Genomic DNA, 26201 nt, shown 5'->3' with positions numbered 1-26201 from the left:
CCAAAGGACTCAGTCCTTTCGGGGAGGTCGTAGAGGAGGTCGAGAGTCAAGGAGTTCCCTTTCCTCCTCCTCCTCCCGCCCTCAGCAATGAAGGTTTGCGGGCCCAGCCTCTAGTTCAAGTGGGCGCTCGATTGGCACAATTTCAAGGGAGGTGGGCTCAGATTACTTCGGACTAGTGGCACACCTCAAGCACAACTTGCTATTGGGTATGACTGCAACTGATGCCTGCCATGTGGCACAATGTTGGCAGTGGTCAGCATCTTGGGATGATGTCTCCTGTACCCAGATTTGTGTTTCTACTTCATCAGCAGCCAGCTACATGCCTCAGCTTCAGCAGTGTCAGCCTGCTGCGTGCCATAACCCCTGTACCTGCTGTGAACTGCAGGGATACACTGTTGCATGGAATATCCATAGTGGTGACAGCTATGAAAACTGTCATCTACATGCCACAGCAACAGCTCCCAGAGGCATTGTATTACTACAGTAACTATGGCTACGTTCATGCCAAGGCTGTCGGCAACTTCTGGGGCGCAGCGTCAGCTTCTGTGGCGCTATTTGCTTTTGCAGCAGCTCCCATAGAGATGTCTCCCTCAGCAGCCAATTGCAAGTACTGCTGTAGTGTCGTCGGCAATATCGGAGAATTGCTTCTCTCAGTGACTGTTCAGTGGCACAGCTTCAGCTTTAGGGGACACTGGTATGGCTCTTCGTGTCATATCAATTTTGTTAGTCTCTTGCAGGGCATAATGTCAGCTTTGTTGCCATCCTTCATGTGGCAATTTTGCCTTCTTGCTGGGCTCTACATGGACACATACTACTTGCAGGGCACTGTGGCATCTTTTTCAGTCGCTGGCAAGGCACTGTATCAGCGCTAGTAGCCTCTTGCGGGGCAATGCGCTGGAGTCAGCAACCAATTGTTTGGCAGTGCATGGTGCTCATTAATCAATTGCTGTTCTGATGAGCTGGCAATTCACCTATAGGTCTCGGCTTCAGTAGTAGATGCCTGGAAGGCAGAGACTATGGTAGAGTTCAGGGCCTTGCTTCGGGTACACAAACATCCACTGGGGTCAGCGTGGCCTCTTTGGAGGTCTGGTGTAGGCCATAGCCATAGTAGCTTCCAATACAGTGTTGGAGCAAGTAGCTAACAATTTGTTACCTGCTGTGGTGGCTGCCTTTGCTCACTGCTGCATCACCGGCCAGTTCTAGTCTCTCCTTTGGGGCCTTTTAAGTCTACTGCCAGCTGTGACAGAAGGAACTTCTGTGGTGGAAGTGATGACGGCATTGTTCCCTTGGTTGTAGCTGTGGTCTGATTTGCCAAGGTAATCCTACTCTTAAGTTCTAAGAGTTATATATACTCGAGTAGCCAGCTCTAGCCTTCTGAACTGCCAGCACCCAGCTCTTCTTGGCTGCTCTGGTGCTCATCTTTGTCCTAGTTTAAACGTTTTTTGCCTCTGGAGCACATCTGCTGAGATGCCTATACTTAAGACTTTGGATCTCCAGGTGTCAGCCTGGTCTTCCAGCGGTGTACCTCTTCTTCCTACTCTCAGGGAGTGGAGGAGTCCTTAGCAAGCTACATATTTTGGAGTCCCCTTCCAGTTCTGTGATATTGCCGCTTCTGTTGTGGTCAGCAATAGTTGATGACACTGTTGGCGACACTGTTGGCCACCTGTAGGATACAGTTAGGCTACATGCTTACTTGGCCCTTTGCTCCTGGTTGGCTGAGGTCTCAACACCTCTGACTGCATATGTGGCTCAGCTGTACTGGCCAGAGTTTCGATGCTCATGCTGTATTCTTCTGGGGCTACAGCCTCTCAGTTTTCTGGTCTATCCAGGGATTGGACATGTCACATACTTGTCGCCTTTAGCTGAAGACTTTAGCTTTTTTACCCTTGTGTGGGAATAGTTGCCTGATGGGGCCTTTCCGGTATTTCCTCACTACAGTTGATCTGCAGTGAAGCAGATAAGTTGATGAGGCATTAACTTGTCATTCTCTTGCTCTTCTCTGGCTATGGTGGGCAAGTCCATGGATTGCAATCAATCTTTTATCTCCTCCTTGCCGACCTGCACTGTGGCATAGTGACAGTTTACAGATAGCTTTCTTAACTACGATGTGTACTCTAAAACTGTTTTCCTATTCTAGTTTCTGATATGGTGCATTCTTGCCATGTAGCCCTTGCCTTCCTCAACATTTCTGATCGTAGAAGTCCTCTTGTGCAGTTAGATGTGTTTTTCATCATTTTTTTTAAGCATATGCAAGTATGATTTATTTGCAAGTATGATTTCTTTCAGTAGTGCAGCTGCTAATGTGGCCTTATTGGCTGGAAGTTTTAACCTACTTGTGGGTTTGCCACTAGGGAGGGCAAAACTTGAATCAATTGGTTAGCTAAGAGTTTAGTCAATAATTGTGCCTCCATGTTCAACAGTGAAATTAGATGATAAGAGGTGGTGTGCACCAGATCCTTCTCTGACTTCAGAAGCAATATGATCTGAGCCAGTTGAAGCGAAGCTGGGAACTCCCCCCCTCCCCCCTCTACTGTATGGTTAAACAAGGAGATCAAAGTGGGCGTAATGGAAGGCTGTAAAATCTTATAGAACTCAGCCCTAAATCCATCCAGACCTGGTGCCTTAAATTGGGCACTCTGCTGGATGACAAGGATATTGGGACATTGAGTAAGAGTTTAGATTTATTCAAAAGGCACAGAAGGGACCCACTTTCCAAATAAGTTTCACTATCAAGAGAGGCCTCAGTAGGTTTAGTGTAAAGACGTTGATAGTACTGTTTAAAAATATTAATAGATGTTGACCCTCTTAAATGTTTTACTAATTTAGCCCAAACCAAAAATCCCAAAGTCACTGGTAAAAATGCCAGCAGTACTTTCAGAAACCAGGACAATTGCTACTAAATCTTATTTCTTTTTGCTCCAAAACAGACGACAGCTTTAACCCGAGTCCCTGAGGGACGGTCTTTGCTTAATGTTCAATTGTGAAGCACTGCGTACGACTAGTAGCGCTATAGAAATGATTTATAGTAGTAGTAGGAAAGCAGTTTGAAACCTGCAGCGTCAGGCAGTTCCAGGGGAAAGCAGTCAGTTATTTATTTTTGCTGGAAAACAGGTGTGAGGATGTTATAATGCCGTTGTATCGCTCCATGGTGCGACCGCACCTTGATAATTGTGTTCAATTCTGGTCGCCGCATCTCAAGAAAGATATAGTAGAATTGGAAAAGGTGCAGCGAAGGGCGACTAAAATGATAGCGGGGATGGGACGACTTCCCTATGAAGAAACACTAAGGAGGCTAGGGCTATTCAGCTTGGAGAAGAGACGGCTGAGGGGAGACATGATAGAGGTATATAAAATAATGAGTGGAGTGGAACAGGTGGATGTGAAGCGTCTGTTCACGCTTTCCAAAAATACTAGGACTAGGGGGCATGCGATTAAACTACAGTGTAGTAAATTTAAAACAAATCGAGAAAATTTTTCTTCACCCAACGTGTAATTAAACTCTGGAATTCATTGCCGGAAAATGTGGTGAAGGCGGTTAGCTTAGCAGAGGTTAAAAAGGGGTTGGACGGTTTCCTAAAGGACAAGTCCATAAACCGCTACTAAATGGACTTGGAAAAATCCCAAATCCCAGGAATAACATGTATAGAATGTTTGTACGTTTGGGAAGCTTGCCACGTGCCCTTGGCCTGGATTGGCCGCTGTCGTGGACAGGATGCTGGGCTCGTTGGACCCTTGGTCTTTTCCCAGTGTGGCATTACTTATGTACTTATGTACTTGACAGCCCTGAGCATCAAGACAGCGAGGACGCTGGCTAAAAAGATAAGTCCAGTTCCAATTATTGATCTTGTAACTTTAGCAAAATGGCAATTGGCCATAGCTGATGAAGGTTTTCAGAAGTGACACTAATAGCACTTAATATGGTGTTAAAAGAAGAGTAGCCCAATAAATGAAGTGCTATACCACTGGGCAACAGTTATTACTAATTGCCAAAGACAGTGGATATTTCTGAGGGTACTCTTCCTAAAAATATCTTTGAGAAAAAAAAAGTAGAAAAGAAATAAGATTTGGTAGCAATTGTCCTGGTTTTTGAAAGTACTGTTACTAATTTAGCCAGCAGTGTACCACTTTTATTGTCATGCAAATAAAACTGAACTTAAAATAGTCTAAACATTTCATAGTCTATAAGCTCATTGAGTGCTGCCTGAGAAGCCAAAAGGTTGGGCTTGTGCTGTGGAGTGGGATATACTCCATACAAGAGACAATCTGATCTTCCTTTTAAAGCTGGCATAAGCCATAATTTCTCCCCTGAGCACAGCCTTTGCAGCCTCCCTAAACATGAGGCATATTTTCAAAGCACTTAGCCTTCCAAAGTTCCATAGGTTTCTATGGAACTTTGGAAGGCTAAGTGCTTTGAAAATATGCCTCATAGTTATCTATATGTTCAACATTATGAAATTTATATTCAGATAATTTTTTGACAAGAAATATCAAAACCCTTGATACCAATAGAACTGAGGAGGAAATCGCCATTGGAAAGTCTTCTGTGCAGCAAATCCAATCTATGTCCCCAACCCACCACTTTTTAAATTTCTCATGTTCCTGCTTAGGTAAATGAGTTTTCTTTAAAAAGGCTGTGCCAGCTTTATGCCTGTTAAAAGCTTGCAAGATTTTCTGTTAATAGGGGAGGTAACCCCGTTCACATTCCACGAGATAAATTTATCTAACATCCCAGCTATTCCTAAGAGTGGTAATTTATGAGTGACCATAAGTCACACATATCAAGACTATCCCAGCCATCAGTCCCACCTCAATTCACATGCACAAGAAAATTGCCAAGTAAAGATGGATTCCCGCTCCATCCCCTATGATTACAAAAAAATAACATCAAAAAATAATAATTCAAAATACCCCAAAACAAGCAAAGCAAATCTCTTCACCCTTCTTCCTGTAATCATCCCACCCTCTTCTCCCCTCTACCCCTGTGAATCAATAGAATGATGTGCTATCTATATAGGTCACTGTGAAACCCCTTCTCCCAGGCCTATCATAACACAATATGTGCTGAAAGCATGTGAGAAATAGACATATTAACCAAGTAAGCTGATATAACTTAAAAATAAAGCAAAACTGTTATTTTAAACTATTAAACGAGAGAGAGGAAGCCAAATCCAAACCTCTAAAAGGCAACATAGGTTATGAACTGTGCATATTTGTCAGTGTTGCGCAATCCTTATGGTCAGTATTAACAGTATACTAAAGAAAACCTAAATCAACAGGTTCCATCCCTACAATTACTAACAGAAAAACAACTTCAAAACTAGGGTAGTTCAATATAATATGGAAAAACACTAATTATAGTTAGGACTAATGCAATCTTCTTGCATACAAAACACTAATTATAGTTAGGACTAATGCAATCCCCTTGCATCCATCGTGTAGCTTAATACATAACACTTTAAGAAAATAAATAAATGAAGGTAAGTTATTAATGTCCCTGGAATAGCAAAACTGGACCACTAAAATAGGCATCCAATCTGCAGCACCATACTACAGTAAAGCAAGGACTGTCAGTCAGATAAACTTAATAGTAATAAGCAAATTTATCCTGATCATAGGAACACAAAAATTCTGTTTATCACAACAATAAAAGCACTGACCAACTAAGAAACTATGTAAGCATGCAGTCTGCATCACTAAAAAAAAAAAAAATTCAAAAATTATAGTGCGAGCAATGCTAATAAAAGGAAAAAGCCATATTGGCATGTTAATCTGTTTGAAAAACAAAATAAGCAATGCAATGTTGTAGCATATTTTAAAATCCAGATTCATGTGAACTGAGGACAATGCATCCCTTCAGCGTCCAGTATTCAATACCGCTACATATTGTTCTTAAGTGAGCAGGTAGAAGTTGCGAGATGTCTTGTACATGAAAATTGCAAGACAGTAGAAAATTAAGAGGCATGGTCCTGCCCTGAGATTGTGATTTAGTCAGCGTGAGAAGAAATGTGAACTAGAAGAATTATGTTCATAGATTCATAAATCAAATGCTAACTGTCCGGGTAATCCAAAAACATGTTGGTATTAAATGTAGAGAAACAATCCAAAGCACATCCATCAGGCTTTCGATTCCGGTTCTCCAAGATGTTGTAGAAATGTTATAGCTGAAGCCACAGACTCAAAAAAAAGTTTAACCTTCAAAATGGTCCTGTAACCGGGCCAGATAGAGCAACGCAAACTGGATTTGGCGCTTATGCAAGGTCGCACACACTGGCACGATAGTTTTTCGTATGGCAGACACTCGAGCTGAGAAATCTTGAAAACATAACACCTTTTGATTCTCATAGGTGAGTGACCCCTTAGAATGGATAGCACTCAAAATTTCAGCTTTATGGGCATAATTTTAGAGTTTAAATATAACCACCTTTATTCACAAATCTTCAGTCCTGCGGTGGCCTAATCGGTGCACCCGTTCAGTTCTCAGAGGGCCTGCCAGAGATTGGAGTTGTAAAGACCTTACCAGTCATTTTTCAAGGAAACCCCATAGATCAGCATTGTAATAAACCCACTAATGGAGATTGCTGAGGTGTGAGCAATTCTCAAAATCATCCAGTTTTTCTTCAGTTTGAGTGAGCTTGGTTTGTAGGTTGGCTTGAAAAGTTGACACCTGGTATGTTGGGTCCTCAATATTAGATACTCGTTGCAAGTGTGCTGCAAATTCACCTTTCAGAGATTCCAAGCAGCCATCCAAAACATCTAGTTTGTCTAAAATATGCTGTAGTTTTGTTTGTTTTTTTCCAATGATGTCTTAATTGTTTCTTTCACTTTGGTGATAATTTCAGTCACTCAGGCTAAGCTGACTGAGGACGAACCATCAACGTCACTGCTGGCGGCATTTCTCCTTCTCGTTCCTCAGCAGTTTCACTGTCATATTCCTCCAAAATAGCACTTATATAGATAATTATGGCTCCCAAAATGTTCTGGTGAAGTCGTTCAATCCAAGAACTTGATGAATCAGCCCAGAAGGTGAGCTTTAAAAATGGGGGCCCGGGAGCTCGCTCCATACATTCCTGCTGTTGAGCTTGGCATCACATGATCCCCATTCATTTGTTTTTCCGTTCTTCAATTCTCACCTTATTTGGGTACTACTTGGCTACATCCCAATGGTCTGGACTGGTCTGGGATGGATGTGAAGGAGAAATTGTTTTCTCCAAGGACAAGCAAGCTGGAGATCACCACGCATGGGGTCGTCATCCGCGACAGCCCAGGAGATCCGGAAATTAACAAAAAAGTTCTAGAAATAGCGTGACGGGCACGGGAACAACGCACCGCGCATGCGTGAGTGACTTCCCGCCCTCGACGCCCGCGCGCTTCCCTCAGTTTCCTTTTTTCTGCTTCGCGAAGAGGGGTTGTTTTTCTGCCGCTCCTTGCGTTGTTTGGGCCCAGGAGACGTTTTAGCGTCGCATTTAAGCGCTCCGGTTCTTCTTTTTGCCCTTTTTTTTCTTATTTTCTTAGTCTTAAAAAAAAAACCCTTATTTTCATAGTTTTTTGACTTTGGTAAGTTTCCTATTGGTTGCGGTCGCCATTAGGCCGCCCGGTCGAGTACCTTCCTTTTTTGGGCCTTTTCATTGGCACCATCGAGCTGTTTGATTTTTCATCCGCTATTTTTCCTCCCATGTCATCGAGGACTCCCAGCGGCTTCAAATGCTGTTCCCGCTACAACTGGACCATCTCGTCAACCGATCCTCACGCTTGGTGTCTCCAGTGCCTCGGGCCCGACCATATACCTGCTTCATGTAAGCTTTGTAAATTAATGAAAAAGCGGACCCAGGTGTCTCGAGAGGCTCAGCGTGAGAAGCTTTTTCCAGATCGTTCCGGACCTTCGACGTCGACATCGGCGTTGAGGGAAGTGGCATCGAGAGTCCAGGTAATGGCTGCCGAGAGACCTGTTACCGCTGGGAGTGGGAGTGGGTCTCCACCCGTCTCGAGGCCTACTGCTATGCAGGCCCCTCGGGACTGCTCTGAGTCGGACCCGGCCCCGAAGAGGCGTGAGGGTTCCACGTCCTCTTCATCGGTACCGAGGAGTGTCGATGTCAGGCGAAGGCTAAGAAGCGTCACCATCGATCTCCCTCCCATCACGGTACTGAGAGCTCCGGGGAGCCAAGAGCGTCGGCACCGGGAGGGACCGCTCACCCTCCATTCAAGAGGTGCTGACGTGTCAGTCGTCTGGCAGCCAGATACCGGTTCTCGAACCTCATCTGATTCTGGCACCGACTCCTGCACCGGTCCCACAGCTTGTTCCGATGGCAGCCCTCGATGAGTGTCTCCGGGTCATGCTTCCAGGTCTTTTGGAAGGGATGATCCGTCCTTCTGCCTCGGTACCGCAGGTGCTTGCGCCTGCGGTACCTACTGCCGAGACGGCGCCTGGCCCATCCCCTGTGTGGTGGTCTCTGCCCTCGGTACCGCTTGCGGTGCCTGAGCCAGCTGCCACCCGGGTGGACTCTCCCTCGACATCGGTGGAGGAAGCTTTACCGGAGTCCAGGCAGGGGTCCTCTTCTCGATGCCCTTCACGAGGACATCGCTTCTCCAGGTCAAGGCAGGATCGGGTTCGGGCTGTTCTTCGAGAGCTATTGTCCAATACCGAGCAGGAGCACTCATGGAGTGAGGAGGAAGACCCCAGATATTTTTCGGAGGAAGATTCTTAGGGGCTTCTGTCTGATCCCACACCACCTATTGAGGTTAGGCAATCTCCACCTGAGTGCCTCTCCTTTTCATCTTTTGTGCGGGAAATGTCTAGGGACATTCCTTTTCCCATGGAGGCTGTGGATGGGCCGAGATATTCGAGGTCCTGGATTATCCTGCTCCACCAAAAGAGGTTGCAACGGCCCCCCCTGCACAATACACTCAGGGAAGTGATGTTGCAGAATTGGTCTTGCCCTCTTTCTAATTCAGTTGTCAACAAGAAGTCCGAGTCCCAGTACAGAGTCCATGGTGAGCCTGTGATGGTGAAGGCCCAACTTCCTCATGATTCTATGGTGGTGGACTCTGCTCTCAGAAAATCCAAGAGTACTAGGGACTATGCTTCGGTGCCCCCGGGCAGAGAGTCTAGGACCTTGGATTCTTTTGGGAGGCGTACGTATCAGGCCGGAATGCTCGCCGCCAAGATTCAAACATACCAGCTGTACACCAGCATCCACTTACAGAACTCGATAAAGCAACTGTCCGGTTTGGTTGAAGCTCTTCCTCCTGAGCTTGCCAAGCCTTTTCACAAGGTGGTCAGGCAGCAGAAGGCGTGTCGCAAATTCCTGGCCAGGGGAGCTTTTGATTCTTTTGACGCTGCATCCTGGGCAGCTGCTCAAGGTATCGTGATGCGCAGACCCTCCTGGCTGCGTGTCTCGGACCTGGATCAGAAGACCCAGCACCATATGGCGGATGTTCCTTGCCTGGGGGACAATCTTTTTGGAGTTGATGATATGGCTGATTCCCTCAAAAAGCATCATGATGCTATGGATTCTCTTGCCCGCCGGACGCCTTCTGCTACTACCTCCTCCTCTAGGAGGTTTTTTGGAGGGAGGAGGAGTGCTCCCTATTCCTCTGGCAGGCGTAGTCCTACCAGACCAGTCCAGAGACCTGCTTTCTTCTCAGAGTTGTTTCTTCTTCTTCTGAGTTGTTTTCTGTTTTTGCTGGATTTTTCATTTTAGTGCATCTCTTGCCTTCTGACTTGTCTCCTAACTCGGTGGACAACCTGTAGGTCAGTGGAGGAGAGGACTCGCTTGTCCCCTGACTCAGTGGACTCGCTGCTTGTCAATTGCACATACACCTGCTGGATTGTTGTGGGCTTCCTGAACTACATTACTTCATTTTTTTAATATACACAATTAGTGGGCGAAGTAGTATTGATCACCATGGTGTGGCTATATGACATACCGAACTTCCTTTGGCTGCATTATACCCTTAAAGGGTGACTTGGAACTTCTTTCTTTTTCTGTCTTCATCCGCTGGTTGATGGACACAACTATTCCCAATGGTCTGGGTTAGTCTAGTAGGACTAAAGGAAAGAAAATTATCAGATGAGAGATCATTTCTCCTCCTGTTTCATAAAAGAACATATTGACATTTTTTGTTTGTTTTAGATACAGTTAAAAAAAATCCTTCTTGGCAACGATGAATCAATAGTCTGGAATTTGAAATTGCCTTACAAGAGTAGTTGAGTGATTAGACATACCATGTACTTTGTATTTGCATACATATTTTGATCAGATTCTTGTTCAGAAAGTTGAAAAAATTCTGATAAGCTCCTAAAAAAGGCAAATTATAAACGTGCTATCAGATTTGGAAGAAAATCTATATCGTATTGATTTCATTTGCTAACAGGTTTTATTTGAATATAATTTGTATTAGTTGCTCTTTTTACTTTTCTTTAGTTTGTGCTGAAGCCTTTAACCCAGATGAAGAGGAGGAAGAGACAGAACCAAGGGTAAGAGTGAAATATGAGATCCAGAAATGGAGTGCTGTTTCAGCATACCATAAATTTAAATTAGTTGTGAACCAATAAAGCCGTAGGTATAGTGGATTCTGTTTTTGAAGTTACACTTCTAAACATTCATTATCTTTATATGCTATGAATATCTGTTCCTCAGACAGATGTGCTATAAATAGGGGAAGAGAGAAGGGTCTTTGTATAAAAGTTGTAAATCTATTCAATGTAAAGAAGCCGAATTGTTGGAACTGTGTTTAAAAAAAATAGTACTATTTAAATAGAAATGTGATTAAAACAATTAACTAGGAGCTGAGGTGATGACTGTTTAGTGAGTACTTGTTTTTCCTTTACTTCTCTATTTTTCACACCCACAGTTTTGAATGATTTTGACATTGTATGTACTTGATGGTCACGGGCAGGACAAGACAGAGGAAAATATATTGTAAGCCTACTGATCATTCTCTGAACTTATAGTTACATTTTAATTTATTCAAATGGGGTCCATTATATTATATGATGGTTTTGGCAGGTTAGTCCCCTTCTCATGTATTAAGTTGGTCTAGCCACAGTAGATTTTCATTTTGTCTTAAGTAGAAGATGCTGCTGTTCTATTTATCAGCTTCATCTATGTTTAATTATGCAAGCAATATAAGTTCTATTTATTATTGAACAAAACTGAACAAGAAATAAATTTTGAGCTTATGAGCAAAGACACTGACTGGAATTCATTGAACTGATGCCTCAAAAGATTAACAATTGACTTTTGAGTGTCTAACAAGTATTCTCCGAGGACAAGCAGGCTGCTTGTTCTCACTTATGGGGGTGACGTCCGCGGCAGCCCCTCCAATCGGAATCTTCACTAGCAAAAGCCTTTGCTAGCCCTCGCGCGCCGATGCGCACCGCGTATGCGCGGCCGTCTTCCCGCCCGAACCGGCTCGTGCCGGCCAGTCTTCTTTTCTCCGTGCTCGGTACGGTTGTGCTTTGCCGTTCGTGCCCCGAAAAGTCGACCTCGCGCGTCGTTTCGACTCGTTTCTGTAGAAACTCTAAAAATTGTTTGGAAAGACCTCTTGTGGTTTTTCCCTTCCTCTAGTTCGAGTTTTTTTTCGCCCCGGTAAGTTTTCTTTCGTCGTCGGGGTAGGCCTTACTTAGGCCCCGGTCGAAATTTCCTTCCTCAAATTTTCTGGTGCCAAATTCCGCCATTTCGACTTTTGACTTCGCCGGCGTGATTTTTCCGCCCATGACATCGAAGCTTTCCAGCGGCTTCAAGAAGTGCACCCAGTGCGCCCGGGTAATCTCGCTCACTGACAGGCACGCTTCGTGTCTTCGGTGTCTGGGGGCCGGGCACCACCCTCAGGCCTGTAGTCTGTGTTCCCTTTTACAGAAGCGGACTCAGGTAGCGAGGTTAGCCCAGTGGAACTTTTTGTTCTCGGGCTCTTCGTCGGCATTGACACCGGGGGTATCGAGTGCATCGACGTCTTCAGCGTCCAGACCTTCATCCTCGGCCGCCAGTGCATCGAGTGCATCGAGGCATCGACCCTCTGCATCGGCGCTGAGACATCGGACGACTGTATCGACGTCGGTGGTACCGGGACCTCGTCTGCTGATGTCGTCGGACGGTGGTGCTTTGTCTGGAGTGCAGGTGAGGGCTGTCCATTCCCCTGCTGGTGGCGGTGAGCCTTCGGGTGGGTCTCCCCCTACCCTGAGGGCTCCTGCGGTACAGCCCCCCCGAGATTGACCCTCTTTGGTCTCGGCCCCGAGGAAGAGACGGCTGGATTCTACGTCCTCGTCAGTGCCGGGAAGCGCCGGTGACGTGCTTCGCAAAAAATCTAAGAAGCATCGACACCGGTCCCCTTCCCGTGTCTGCACCGAGAGCTCTGGGTCGCCGAGGGAGTCGGCACCCAGCAGGCATCGGCACCGAGAGGACCGCTCACCCTCTGTCCAAGAGGTGTCGATGCGCTCCACTCTGGACAGCCCGGAACAGCCTCCACGCCCGGAACAGGTTCTGACGTCGACGCCTGCATCGACTTACATGCCTTTTTCTGCAGCCGCTTTGAACGAGAGCCTCCGGGCCGTTCTCCCAGAGATTCTGGGAGAGCTGTTGCGCCCTACCCCTCCGGTACCGGCGGTGCTTGCGCCACCGGTACCATCGAGCGTGGCGCCGGCTGGTCCATCGCCCGGGGTGAGGTCTCCGGCGTCGGTGTCGCGTGCGGTACCGACTGCGGTCGCCTCCCAGGAAGGCTCCCCGACTACGTCGGCGGAGGGAGCTTCGCCGATGCGGGCGAGGGAGTCTACCTCTCGACGCCCCCATCGTGGACGTGGCTCCACGGAGTCGAGCCGGGCGCGGTTGCAGACACAGGTTCGTGAACTTGTGTCTGACACCGAGGGTGAGGCCTCGTGGGAAGAAGAGGAAGACATCAGGTATTTCTCTGACGAGGAGTCTGAGGGTCTTCCTTCTGATCCCACTCCCTCTCCTGAAAGGCAGCTTTCTCCTCCCGAGAGTCTGTCTTTCGCTTCCTTTGTCCGGGAGATGTCTACGGCCATCCCCTTCCCGGTGGTTGTGGAGGACGAGCCCAGGGCTGAAATGTTTGAGCTCCTGGACTATCCTTCTCCACCTAAGGAAGCGTCCACAGTACCCATGCACCATGTCCTGAAAAAGACATTGCTGGCGAACTGGACAAAACCTCTAACTAATTCCCACATTCCCAAGAAGATCGAGTCCCAGTACCGGATCCATGGGGACCCAGAGCTGATGCGCACCCAGTTGCCTCATGACTCTGGAGTTGTGGATTTGGCCCTAAAGAAGGCTAAGAGTTCTAGGGAGCATGCTTCGGCGCCCCCGGGCAAAGACTCTAGAACCTTAGACTCCTTTGGGAGGAAGGCCTACCATTCTTCTATGCTCGTGGCCAAAATTCAGTCCTACCAGCTGTACACGAGCATACATATGCGGAACAATGTGCGGCAGTTGGCGGGCTTGGTGGATGTGCTCCCCCCTGAGCAAGCCAAGCCTTTTCAGGAGGTGGTCAGGCAGCTGAAGGCGTGCAGAAAATTCCTGGCCAGAGGGGTGTATGACACCTTTGATGTTGCGTCCAGGGCCGCTGCTCAAGGTGTGGTGATGCACAGGCTCTCATGGCTGCGTGCCTCCGACCTGGAGAACAGACTCCAGCAGCGGATTGCGGACTCGCCTTGCCGTGCGGATAACATTTTTGGAGAGAAGGTCGAACAGGTGGTAGAGCAGCTCCACCAGCGGGATACCGCATTCGACAAGTTCTCCCGCCGGCAGCCTTCAGCATCTACCTCTACAGGTAGAAGATTTTTCGGGGGAAGGAAGACTGTTCCCTACTCTTCTGGCAAGCGTAGGTACAATCCTCCTTCTCGACAGCCTGTGGCCCAGGCTAAGCCCCAGCGCGCTCGCTCTCGTCAGCAGCGTGCGCCTCAGCAAGGCCCCTCGGCTCCCCAGCAAAAGCAAGGGACGAGCTTTTGACTGGCTCCAGCAGAGCATAGCCGACATCCAAGTGTCAGTGCCGGGCGACCTGCCAGTCGGAGGGAGGTTGAAAGCTTTTCACCAAAGGTGGCCTCTCATAACCTCCGATCAGTGGGTTCTTCAAATAGTCCGGCAAGGATACACCCTCAATTTGGCCTCCATACCTCCAAATTGTCCACCGGGAGCTCAGTCTTACAGCTTCCAGCACAAGCAGGTACTTGCAGAGGAACTCTCCGCCCTTCTCAGCGCCAATGCGGTCGAGCCCGTGCCATCCGGGCAGGAAGGGCTGGGATTCTATTCCAGGTACTTCCTTGTGGAAAAGAAAACAGGAGGGATGCGTCCCATCCTAGACCTAAGGGCCCTGAACAAATACCTCGTAAAAGAAAAGTTCAGGATGCTTTCCCTGGGCACCCTCCTTCCCATGATTCAGGAAAACGATTGGCTATGCTCTCTGGACTTAAAGGACGCCTACACGCACATCCCGATACTGCCAGCTCACAGACAGTATCTGCGATTTCAGCTGGGCACACGTCACTTCCAGTACTGTGTGCTACCCTTTGGGCTCGCCTCTGCGCCCAGGGTGTTCACAAAGTGCTTGGCTGTGGTAGCAGCGGCACTCCGCAGGCTGGGGGTGCACGTGTTCCCATATCTCGACGATTGGCTAGTGAAGAACACATCCGAGGCAGGAGCCCTGCAGTTCATGCAGATGACTATTCGCCTCCTGGAGCTACTGGGGTTTGTGATAAATTATCCAAAGTCCCACCTTCTCCCAGTGCAGAGACTCGAATTCATAGGAGCTCTGCTGGACTCTCGGACGGCTCGCGCCTATCTCCCAGAGACGAGAGCCAACAATTTGTTGTACCTCGTCTCGCGGGTGCGAGCGTCCCAGCAGATCACAGCTCGGCAGATGTTGAGATTGCTGGGCCACATGGCCTCCACAGTTCATGTGACTCCCATGGCCCGCCTTCACATGAGATCTGCTGAATGGACCCTAGCTTCCCATTGGTTTCAGGCTGCTGGGGATCTAGAAGACGTGATCCACCTGTCCACGAGTTTTCTCAAATCCCTGTATTGGTGGACGATTTGGTCCAATATGACTCTGGGACGTCCTTTCCAAATTCCTCAGCCACAAAAAGTGCTGACAACGGATGCGTCTCTCCTGGGATGGGGAGCTCATGTCGATGGGCTTCACACCCAAGGAAGCTGGTCCCTCCAGGAACGCGATCTGCAGATCAATCTTCTGGAGTTGCGAGCGATCTGGAACGCTCTGAAGGCTTTCAGAGATCGGCTGTCCCACCAAATTATCCAAATTCAGACAGACAACCAGGTTGCCATGTATTACGTCAACAAGCAGGGGGGCACCGGATCTCGCCCCCTGTGTCAGGAAGCCGTCAGCATGTGGCTCTGGGCTCGCCGTCACGGCATGGTGCTCCAAGCCACATATCTGGCAGGCGTAAACAACAGTCTGGCCGACAGGTTGAGCAGGATTATGCAACCTCACGAGTGGTCGCTCAATTCTTGTGTAGTGCGACAGATCTTCCAGGTGTGGGGCACCCCCTTGGTGGATCTCTTCGCATCTCGAGCCAACCACAAAGTCCCTCAGTTCTGTTCCAGGCTTCAGGCCCACGGCAGACTAGCATCGGATGCCTTCCTCCTGGACTGGGGGGAGGGTCTGCTGTATGCTTATCCTCCCATACCTCTGGTGGGGAAGACTTTGTTGAAACTCAAGCAAGACCGAGGCACCATGATTCTGATTGCTCCTTTTTGGCCGCGTCAGATCTGGTTCCCTCTTCTTCTGGAGTTGTCCTCCGAAGAACCGTGGAGATTGGAGTGTTTTCCGACCCTCATCACACAGGACGAAGGGGCACTTCTGCATCCCAGCCTCCGGTCCCTGGCTCTCACGGCCTGGATGTTGAGAGCGTAGACTTTGCCTCTTTGGGTCTGTCGGAGGGTGTCTCCCGCATCTTGCTTGCTTCCAGGAAAGATTCCACTAAGAGGAGTTACTTCTTTCTGTGGAGGAGGTTTGCCGTCTGGTGTGACAGCAAGGCCCTAGATCCTCGCTCTTGTCCTACACAGACCCTGCTTGAATACCTTCTGCACTTGTCTGAGTCCGGTCTCAAGACCAACTCTGTAAGGGTTCACCTTAGTGCAATCAGTGCATACCATTACCGTGTGGAAGGTAAGCCGATCTCGGAACAGCCTTTAGTTGTTCGCTTCATGAGAGGTTTGCTTTTGTCAAAGCCCCCTGTCAAGCCTCCTACAGTGTCATGGGATCTCAATGTCGTTCTCACCCAGCTGATGAAACCTCCTTTTGAGCCACTGAATTCCTGCCATCCGAAGTACTTGACCTGGAAGGTCATTTTCTTGGTGGCAGTTACTTCAGCTCGTAGAGTCAGTGAGCTTCAGGCCTTGGTAGCCCAGGCCCCTTACACCAAATTTCATCATAACAGAGTAGTCCTCCGCACTCACCCTAAGTTCTTGCCAAAGGTTGTGTCGGAGTTCCATCTGAACCAGTCAATTGTCTTGCCAACATTCTTTCCCCGTCCTCATTCCTGCCCTGCTGAACGTCAGCTGCACACATTGGACTGCAAAAGAGCATTGGCCTTCTATTTGGAGCGGACACAGCCCAACAGACAGTCCGCCCAATTGTTTGTTTCTTTTGATCCCAACAGGAGGGGAGTGGCTGTAGGAAAACGCACCATATCCAATTGGCTAGCAGATTGCATTTCCTTCACTTACGCCCAGGCTGGGCTGGCTCTTGAGGGTCATGTCACGGCTCATAATGTTAGAGCCATGGCAGCGTCGGTAGCCCACTTGAAGTCAGCTACCATTGAAGAGATTTGCAAAGCTGCGACGTGGTCATCTGTCCACACATTCACATCTCATTACTGCCTGCAGCAGGATACCCGACGCGACAGTCGGTTCGGGCAGTCAGTTCTTCAGAACCTGTTTGGGCTTTAGGATCCAACTCCACCCCCCGAGGGCCCTGTTTGTTCTGTTCCAGGCTGCGCACTCAGTTAGTTGGTAAATTTTTTAGGTCAATCTCAGTTATGTCCTCGCCGTTGCGAGGCCCAATTGACCATGGTTGTTGTTTTGAGTGAGCCTGGGGGCTAGGGATACCCCATCAGTGAGAACAAGCAGCCTGCTTGTCCTCGGAGAAAGCGAATGCTACATACCTGTAGAAGGTATTCTCCGAGGACAGCAGGCTGATTGTTCTCACAAACCCGCCCGCCTCCCCTTTGGAGTTGTGTCTTCCCTTCTCTTTGTCTTGCTACATATGAGACTGGTCGGTTCGGGCGGGAAGACGGCCGCGCATGCGCGGTGCGCGAGGGCTAGCAAAGGCTTTTGCTAGTGAAGATTCCGATTGGAGGGGCTGCCGCGGACGTCACCCCCATCAGTGAGAACAATCAGCCTGCTGTCCTCGGAGAATACCTTCTACAGGTATGTAGCATTCGCTTTAACTGTAGTCTGGCCCACCAACATGCACAAAGTTTTTACATACAGTGGGGGAAATAAGTATTTGATCCCTTGCTGATTTTGTAAGTTTGCCCACTGACAAAGACATGAGCAGCCCATAATTGAAGGGTAGGTTATTGGTAACAGTGAGAGATAGCACATCACAAATTAAATCCGGAAAATCACATTGTGGAAAGTATATGAATTTATTTGCATTCTGCAGAGGGAAATAAGTATTTAATCCCTCTGGCAAACAAGACCTAATACTTGGTGGCAAAACCCTTGTTGGCAAGCACAGCGGTCAGACGTCTTCTGTAGTTGATGATGAGGTTTGCACACATGTCAGGAGGAATTTTGGTCCACTCCTCTTTGCAGATCATCTCTAAATCATTAAGAGTTCTGGGCTGTCGCTTGGCAACTCGCAGCTTCAGCTCCCTCCATAAGTTTTCAATGGGATTAAGGTCTGGTGACTGGCTAGGCCACTCCATGACCCTAATGTGCTTCTTCCTGAGCCACTCCTTTGTTGCCTTGGCTGTATGTATTGGGTCATTGTCGTGCTGGAAGACCAAGCCACGACCCATATTTAAGGCCCTGGCGGAGGGAAGGAGGTTGTCACTCAGAATTGTACGGTACATGGCCCCATCCATTCTCCCATTGATGCGGTGAAGTAGTCCTGTGCCCTTAGCAGAGAAATACCCCCAAAACATAACATTTCCACCTCCATGCTTGACAGTGGGGACGGTGTTCTTTGGGTCATAGGCAGCATTTCTCTTCCTCCAAACACGGCGAGTTGAGTTCATGCCAAAGAGCTCAATTTTTGTCTCATCTGACCACAGCACCTTCTCCCAATCACTCTCGGCATCATCCAGGTGTTCACTGGCAAACTTCAGACGGGCCGTCACATGTGCCTTCCGGAGCAGGGGGACCTTGCGAGCACTGCAGGATTGCAATCCGTTATGTCGTAATGTGTTACCAATGGTTTTCGTGGTGACAGTGGTCCCAGCTGCCTTGAGATCATTGACAAGTTCCCCCCTTGTAGTTGTAGGCTGATTTCTAACCTTCCTCATGATCAAGGATACCCCACGAGGTGAGATTTTGCGTGGAGCCCCAGATCTTTGTCGATTGACAGTCATTTTGTACTTCTTCCATTTTCTTACTATGGCACCAACAGTTGTCTCCTTCTCGCCCAGCGTCTTACTGATGGTTTTGTAGCCCATTCCAGCCTTGTGCAGGTGTATGATCTTGTCCATGACATCCTTAGACAGCTCCTTGCTCTTGGCCATTTTGTAGAGGTTAGAGTCTGACTGATTCACTGAGTCTGTGGACAGGTGTCTTTCATACAGGTGACCATTGCCGACAGCTGTCTGTCATGCAGGTAACGAGTTGATTTGGAGCATCTACCTGGTCTGTAGGGGCCAGATCTCTTACTGGTTGGTGGGGGATCAAATACTTATTTCCCTCTGCAGAATGCAAATAAATTCATATACTTTCCACAATGTGATTTTCCGGATTTAATTTGTGATGTGCTATCTCTCACTGTTACCAATAACCTACCCTTCAATTATGGGCTGCTCATGTCTTTGTCAGTGGGCAAACTTACAAAATCAGCAAGGGATCAAATACTTATTTCCCCCACTGTATATTCAGACCTAAATGTATTAGGCAGTGTAGGATAAAGGTCACTGCACATTAAAACTCTGAAGATCTATGTATCCCGCAAAAATGTACCTACATTCCAAAATACATAGAAATGGAGTTCCAGTACTTTAAAGTAAATGAGTGCAAAAGACTCTCTTCTGTGTACTTTGTGAGCATGTCAGGTTTCTATGAAATGAATAATTCATTCACTATTTAAAAATAGAAAGTTTTACCTTTCACTCATTATTATGGAAATTTCATGCAGCAGCCCTTGTAGGCTGTATCTGACAAGAACTGAGTAAATTATGCTGTGAGGTAACTTTATTGCGAACTGAATGTGATTTCAAAGATGGTACATATTATACTTTTGGAAAAAAGAAGCGTTTCAGGCAATCTGGAACTCTATAAAGGCTTTCAGGGATCAGCTGCTGAACCAAACTGGTGTCATTCAGACAGACAACCAGTTTACCATGTACTATGTCAACAAGCAGGGGGGTGCAGGATCCTACCCCTTGTATCAGGAGGTAATTGGGATGTAGCAGTGGGCCATCAGTCATGGCATGGTGCTTTGAGCCACATACCTGGCAAGAAAAGACAACAGTCTGATGGACAGGCTGAGTAGGGCAATGCAACCACACAAATGGGGTCTTAGCATGGGAGTTGCTCATGAGATCTTCCAGAATTGGGGCACCCTCTCGGTGGATCTCTTTGCCGCTCATCTCAACCACAATGTCCCTCAGTACTGCTCCAGACTTGGTTCATGTGACAGGCTAATGTCTGATTCCTTCCTCCTAGATTCGGGGGAGGGTCTTCTGTATGTGTATCCTCTCATCCCTCTTATAGGGAAGACTACTGAAACTCAAGCAGGACCGGGGAACCATGATTCCTAATTGCGCCCTACTGGCAGAGGCAGATATGGTTTCCTCCTTTTCTGGAGTTGTCCTCTGAAGAACTGTGGAGACTGGACTGCCTTCCAACCCTCATCATGCAGAGTGATGAGGGCAGAGTGATGAGTCTCTTCTGCCCCCTAACGTCCAGTCTCTGGCCCTCATGGTCTGGATGTTGAGAGTGCAGAGTTTGCATCTCTGCAGCTGCTTGAGGGTGTCTCGAGGATCCTGCTGGCTTCCAGGAAAGATTTCACCAAGATGTGTTATACTTTTTTATGTATAAGTAATTTTTATTAAGCATTGAGCAGTTAAACAATTAAAAGCACAGCAGCATAAAACATCAAGTTGTTACTCTCTGACATAACATCAGAAATATTACAATACTCGATTTCCAAAATGTTCCATAGATCTATTCTTTCCGCCACCCCTCTCCCAAACCCACATACCCATGCTGTGAGGCAATAGAAGCAGAAAAACAAGGACTAATTAAGTATCCTAATTTTGGCTTCTGATTGTAAGGGGGACCAAAAGCATTCCCACGTGCGTTGGAAGCGTTCCCCATGTACTTGAAGAGATGTCCATACTCTCCATAGAAAGAAGGGCGATCATCTGAGTTTTCCAAACTGCTCAGTTGGGTGCCCTGAGCTTACTCCAATACAATAATATCGCTTCCCTATCATCAAGCCGATCAATCCATAGATTGGTGGGTTGGGTCCATCTACCAGCAGGTGGAGATAGAGAGCAATCTTTTGCCTCCCTATATGTGGTCATGTGCTGCCGGAAATTCCCCAGTATGTTCTCTATCTCAGCAGGTGTGTGGTCACACAGCAGCAGCTCTGGCTAGGTCTCCAAGCCTAATTGTTTAGGTTTTGTTGAGTACCTGGGGTTGAGGGCTTGGCCATCAACATCAACCGACGGAGGAATCCTTGCAAACCTTGGAAAACAGGTTTAGATAATCTGAGCATTAAACAAATGGGAATCCAAAAGAATATTAGGCACCCACTGCTCCAGTGTGCTGCTGAGAATCTGTCTTCAAAACGATTGGATCAGCAGATGCAGAGATAGACACCTTCTGAGATGTGTAAACATAAAACAAACTTGTATTCAGTTTCCCAAAGTAACATTTCCATATCATCAAGCTGATCAATCCATAGACTGGTGGGTTGTGTCCATCTACCAGCAGGTGGAGATAGAGAGCAAACTTTTGCCTCCCTATATGTGGTCATGTGCTGCCGGAAACTCCTCAGTATGTTCTCTATCTCAGCAGGTGGTGGTCACACACAGCAGCAGCTCTGGCTAGGCCTCCAAGCCTAATCCTTAGGTTTTGTTGAGGCCTGGGGTTGAGGGCTCTTTTGAGCAAGTGCAAACCTGGTGGTGCCAGGTCCCTCCTTTTCTCCCCCCTCCCGCTGGCTCCGTTTAAAAAAAAAAAAAAAAAAAAAAAAAAAATTTAAACGTCTTTAAAGGCGTTTAATCCGACGTTTCTTTAAACGTTCATTGCAGCTACTCACTGGGACACCAGTTCGTTACAGCTCGGAGCGGCAAGCAGGTAATTTTACCTTTTTATAGCGGGCAGGGGGTTCCTCGATTCTTCTCCTCGTGGCAATGGCGTCGGAGGGCGAGGGCGCAAAGGGTCGCTCCCCGGATCGCTGGAGCGCTTCTAGAGGGGATGCGGGGGTTTTACAACCTGATTCGCCCTTGATGGGTGACAGTTTAGTGACCGATGAATGTCCCGGTCGTTCCTCCGGCGTGGCGGTTTTTTCCCGCCATAATCGCCCATCCCCCGCTCCTCGCCTCCGCCATCTTGGCCGGCCACGCGACTCGGATGGCTTCTTCGTGGGCCGCCCTTGAGGTTGGAGACATTAATGCCATGAACGCCCTTAATTTGGGCGACGGCACAAAAGCGGCTAAAGTTAAGCGCCGTTCTTCCCGCGCGGCTCCTTCGCGGAGTTTCGCGCCGGACGCCATTTTGGATGCGCAGCATGTCTCTCCCCCGCTATTGCGAGCGCCGGTTGATAGTGCGTCTAGGGCTGTTGCCCAGGCTGCGGAAGTGCACAGTCTGGGGGGTTTCTCCCCCGAGTTTGTTTTGCTGCTGCATCAGGCTTTCCTCATGCAAAACGCTGCCCCTGCTCCCTCTTCTGATAAAGAGGTTGAGGTTCCCAGAGGTAAACGCCCTCGGGTTGATTTCCAGGCCTTGGAGGACTTTGTCTCTTCCGATGTAGATGAGGGCAGCGTGTCTGAGGTCTCCCAACGATCCTTTGCGGATTCCTTGGAGGAGATAGATCCCCGCTCGGAGGAGCGGATGACCCCTCTGCAGCGCGGCTTTTTAGCCCAGAGGTTTTGCCCAACCTGTTGTTACAGGCCATGGACACTTTGAAGATTTCCTCTCCGGAGGACGTCTCTCCCTCAGCCCCTGTTGGCTCTGCCATTATGCTGGGGACGAAGCGCCCGCCTAGAACCTTCCACGTGCATGATGCCATGCACACCTTAATTGCGGCTCAATGGGATGTCCCGGAAACGAGCCTTAAAGTGGCTAGGGCTATGTCCCGCCTCTATCCTTTGGCTGTGAGTGAACGTGAGGCCTATCTGTGGCCTACCGTGGATTCTTTAATCACTGCGGTGACTAAGAAAACGGCGTTGCCGGTGGAAGGTGGCACGGCCCTAAAGGATGCCCAAGACAGTAGATTGGAGGCGGCCTTAAGGTCGTCCTTTGAGGCAGCTGCTTTAAGTTTGCAGGCCTCAGTTTGCGGCTCCTATGTGGCCAGGGCGTGCCGGACTATGGTGCAGCGGGCTTCCCCCTCGGATCATTCCTTGAGGGCTGATTGGCCGGCCCTGGAATCGGGCTTAGCCTATTTGGCAGACTTGCTGTATGATGTCTGGAGAGCCTCAGCTAAAGGCATGGCTCAGACAGTCTCTGCGCGGCGGTGGCTTTGGCTGAAACATTGGTCTGCTGACCACGCCTCTAATTCCCGCCTGGCTAGATTGCCTTTTAAAGGCAAGCTGCTCTTTGGGGTCGAGCTGGACAAAATCGTGACCGATCTCGGCACGTCTAAGGGCAAGAAATTACCAGAGGTCAGGGCTCGGGTTAGTACTCGTCCCGGTACCTCCAGAGGACGGTTGCAGGAAGCCAGTCGGTACCGCCCGGGCAAGTCGGGTTCCTCTGCCCCCTCTTCCTTCAAGAGGAATTTCTCCCCCAAGCAGCATTCCTTTCGCAGAGACCGCCGTCCCGGAGGTGCTCCCTCCGGTCCTCCCCCAGGGTCTCGTACCCAATGACGGGGCCTTGGTCCACGCCCCAGTGCAGATTGGAGGACGGCTGTCCTCGTTTCTGGGCGAGTGGATCACTATAACTTCAGACGCGTGGGTGCTGGAAGTCATCAGAGACGGCTACAAGCTAGAGTTCTGCCAACCCTTAAGAGACGGGTTTGTACTCTCTCCCTGCAAGTCTCCGGTCAAGCTGTGGTAGTGCAGCAGACCTTGGACAACCTGATCCGCCTGGGTGCGGTCGTTCCGGTGCCAAAAAATCAGATTGGCAAGGGACGTTACTCCATTTACTTTGTGGTTCCAAAGAAAGGAGGTTCTGTCCGGCCTATCCTCGACCTCAAAGGGGTCAATCGGGCCTGGAAAGTGAGGCACTTTCGCATGGAGACTCTCCGCTCTGTTATAGCGGCAGTGAAGGCAGGAGAGTTCTTGGCTTCCTTGGACATCAAGGAAGCGTACCTGCATATTCCCATCTGGCCTCCTCTCCAACGCTTTCTGCGTTTTACAGTCCTGAGACGACACTTCCAGTTCAGAGCCCTCCCTTTCGGGTTGGCTACTGCTCCGCGGACCTTTTCCAAAGTAATGGGGGTCATAGCGGCCTTCCTGCTAAAGGAAGGAGTACAAGTCCATCCTTATCTGGACGACTGGTTGATCCAAGCCCCCTCTTATGCAGAGTGCGGCAAAGCTATGGACCGGGTAGTTGCTCTTTTGAGCTCCCTGGGATGGATCATCAACTGGAAGAAGAGCCAGCTGCGCCCGACTCAGTCCCTGGAGTATCTGGGAGTTCGATTCGACACCCAAGTGGGCAGAGTGTTCCTGCCAGACAATCGGATTGTCAAGCTTCAGGCTCAGGTGGACTAGTTCCTAGTAGCCTCTCCTATTCGGGATTGGGACTACGTGCAGCTGTTGGGCTCTATGACGGCCACGATGGAAGTAGTGCCCTGGGCCAGGGCTCATATGAGACCACTACAGCTTTCTCTGCTGCTGCGCTGGACTCCGATGTCGGAGGATTTTGCTGTGCGCCTTCCCGTGGACCCAGCAGTGCGCAAGGCGCTGAGCTGGTGGACGCAGACAGACAAGTTGTCTGCAGGATTGCCTCTGGTGACCCCGGAGTGGATTGTCGTCACGACAGACGCCTCTTTGATGGGCTGGGGAGCCCACTGCTTGGGAAGGACAGCGCAGGGGCTCTAGTCTCCTGCAGAGGCAAGTGGTCTATCAACCTCCTGGAACTCAGAGCCATTCGGTTGGTGTTATTGGAGTTCATCCCGGTACTGGTGTTGAAGCCTGTACGGGTCCTGTCGGACAATGCCACGGCTGTGGCCTATATCAACCGCCAGGGAGGTACCAAGAGCGCCCCTCTAGCCAAGGAGGCTATGAGTCTTTGCCAGTGGGCGGAAGCGAACCTGGAGCAGCTTTCAGCGGCCCACATTGCCGGAGTCATGAATGTCAAGGCGGACTTTCTCAGTCGCCATACCTTGGAGCCCGGAGAGTGGCAACTATCTGCTCAGGCGTTCTTGGACATCACGAAGCGCTGGGGCCAGCCGAGCCTAGATCTGATGGCGTCATCGGCCAATTGCCAAGTGCCGTGCTTTTTCAGCAGAGGACGGGACCCTCGATCCCTGGGAGTAGATGCTCTTCTCCAACAGTGGCCGACACAAGAGCTCCTCTATGTGTTCCCGCCCTGGCCCATGTTGGGCAGGGTGCTAGACCGGGTGGCAAAGCATCCCGGCAGGGTAATCCTGGTGGGTCCGGATTGGCCCAGACGTCCCTGGTATGCGGACTTGATCAGGCTCTCAGTCGACGATCCTCTGCGGCTGTCAGTGGAGCAGGGCCTGTTACATCAGGGTCCCGTGGTGATGGAGGATCCCTCTCCCTTTGGTCTTACGGCCTGGCTATTGAGCGGCAGCGTCTGAGGAAGAAGGGCTTCTCAGACAAGGTCATCGCCACTATGCTGAGAGCGAGGAAGCGCTCTACTTCTGCTTACGCCAGGGTTTGGCGTATCTTTGCAGCATGGTGTGAAGCAGGCTCACTTTCTCCCTTCACTGCTCCAATTTCTTCAGTGTTGGCGTTCCTGCAAGAAGGTCTGGAGAAAGGCCTGTCGCTCAGTTCCCTTAAAGTCCAGGTAGCGGCTCTGGCTTGCTTCAGGGGCCGCCTGAAGGGTGCTTCCCTGGCTTCGCAGCCAGATGTGGTGCGCTTTCTCAAGGGAGTTAATCACCTGCGCCCTCCTCTGCACTCAGTGGTGCCTGCGTGGAATCTCAACCTGGTGCTAAGAGCATTGCAGAAGCCGCCTTTGGAACCCTTGTCGAGGGCATCTCTGAAAGACCTGACGTTGAAAGCAGTCTTTTTGGTGGCTATCACTTCAGCCAGAAGAGTTTCCGAGCTCCAGGCGCTCTCATGTCGAGAGCCTTTTCTGCAGTTCACTGAGGCAGGAGTGACTATTCGCACAGTGCCTTCCTTCCTGCCCGAGATTGGTTCTCGCTTCCATGTGAATCAGCAGCTCTGTCTCCCTTCCTTTCATAGGGAGGACTACCCAGAGGAGTACTCCGCTCTTGAATATCTGGATGTGAGACGAGTCATCATCAGATACTTGGAAGTGACCAATGATTTCCGGAAATCGGATCATCTGTTTGTCCTGTTTGCAGGTCCTCGTAAGGGTCTGCAGGCTGCTAAGCCTACAGTGGCAAGATGGGTCAAGGAAGCCATTGCAGCGGCTTTTGTGGCCGCAAGGAAGGTGCCGCCTATCCAGCTGAAGGCTCACTCCACGAGAGCTCAGGCGGCCTCGAGGGCAGAGGCCGGATCCGTCTCCTTGGAAGAGATATGCAAGGCGGCAACTTGGGCTTCGGCTCATACATTCTCCAAGCATTACCGTTTGACGGTGGCTGCACGGGCGGAGGCCCGGTTTGGAGCTTCAGTGTTGAGGTCAGGGATTTCAATGTCCCGCCCTGGGTGAGTACTGCTTCGGTACATCCCACCAGTCTATGGATTGATCAGCTTGATGATATGGAAG

The 26201-nt window shown here is 49.3% G+C and overlaps 1 protein-coding gene across 1 annotated transcript in view; it reads left to right on the top strand.

Annotated features, from left to right (window-relative positions):
• Positions 1–26201, top strand: part of PRKAR2A (protein kinase cAMP-dependent type II regulatory subunit alpha) — a 176663-nt gene that overhangs the window by 86596 nt on the left and 63866 nt on the right. The window contains exon 3 of the mRNA XM_030208076.1: positions 10422–10474. Within this exon, the coding sequence (XP_030063936.1) occupies positions 10422–10474 (53 nt within the window). The remainder of the gene's footprint in view (positions 1–10421; positions 10475–26201) is intronic.

Source organism: Microcaecilia unicolor, chromosome 6 (assembly GCF_901765095.1).
Source record: "Microcaecilia unicolor chromosome 6, aMicUni1.1, whole genome shotgun sequence".
Classification (NCBI taxonomy): Eukaryota; Metazoa; Chordata; class Amphibia; order Gymnophiona; family Siphonopidae; genus Microcaecilia; species Microcaecilia unicolor.
This window is presented reverse-complemented; position numbering and strand designations above follow the sequence as displayed.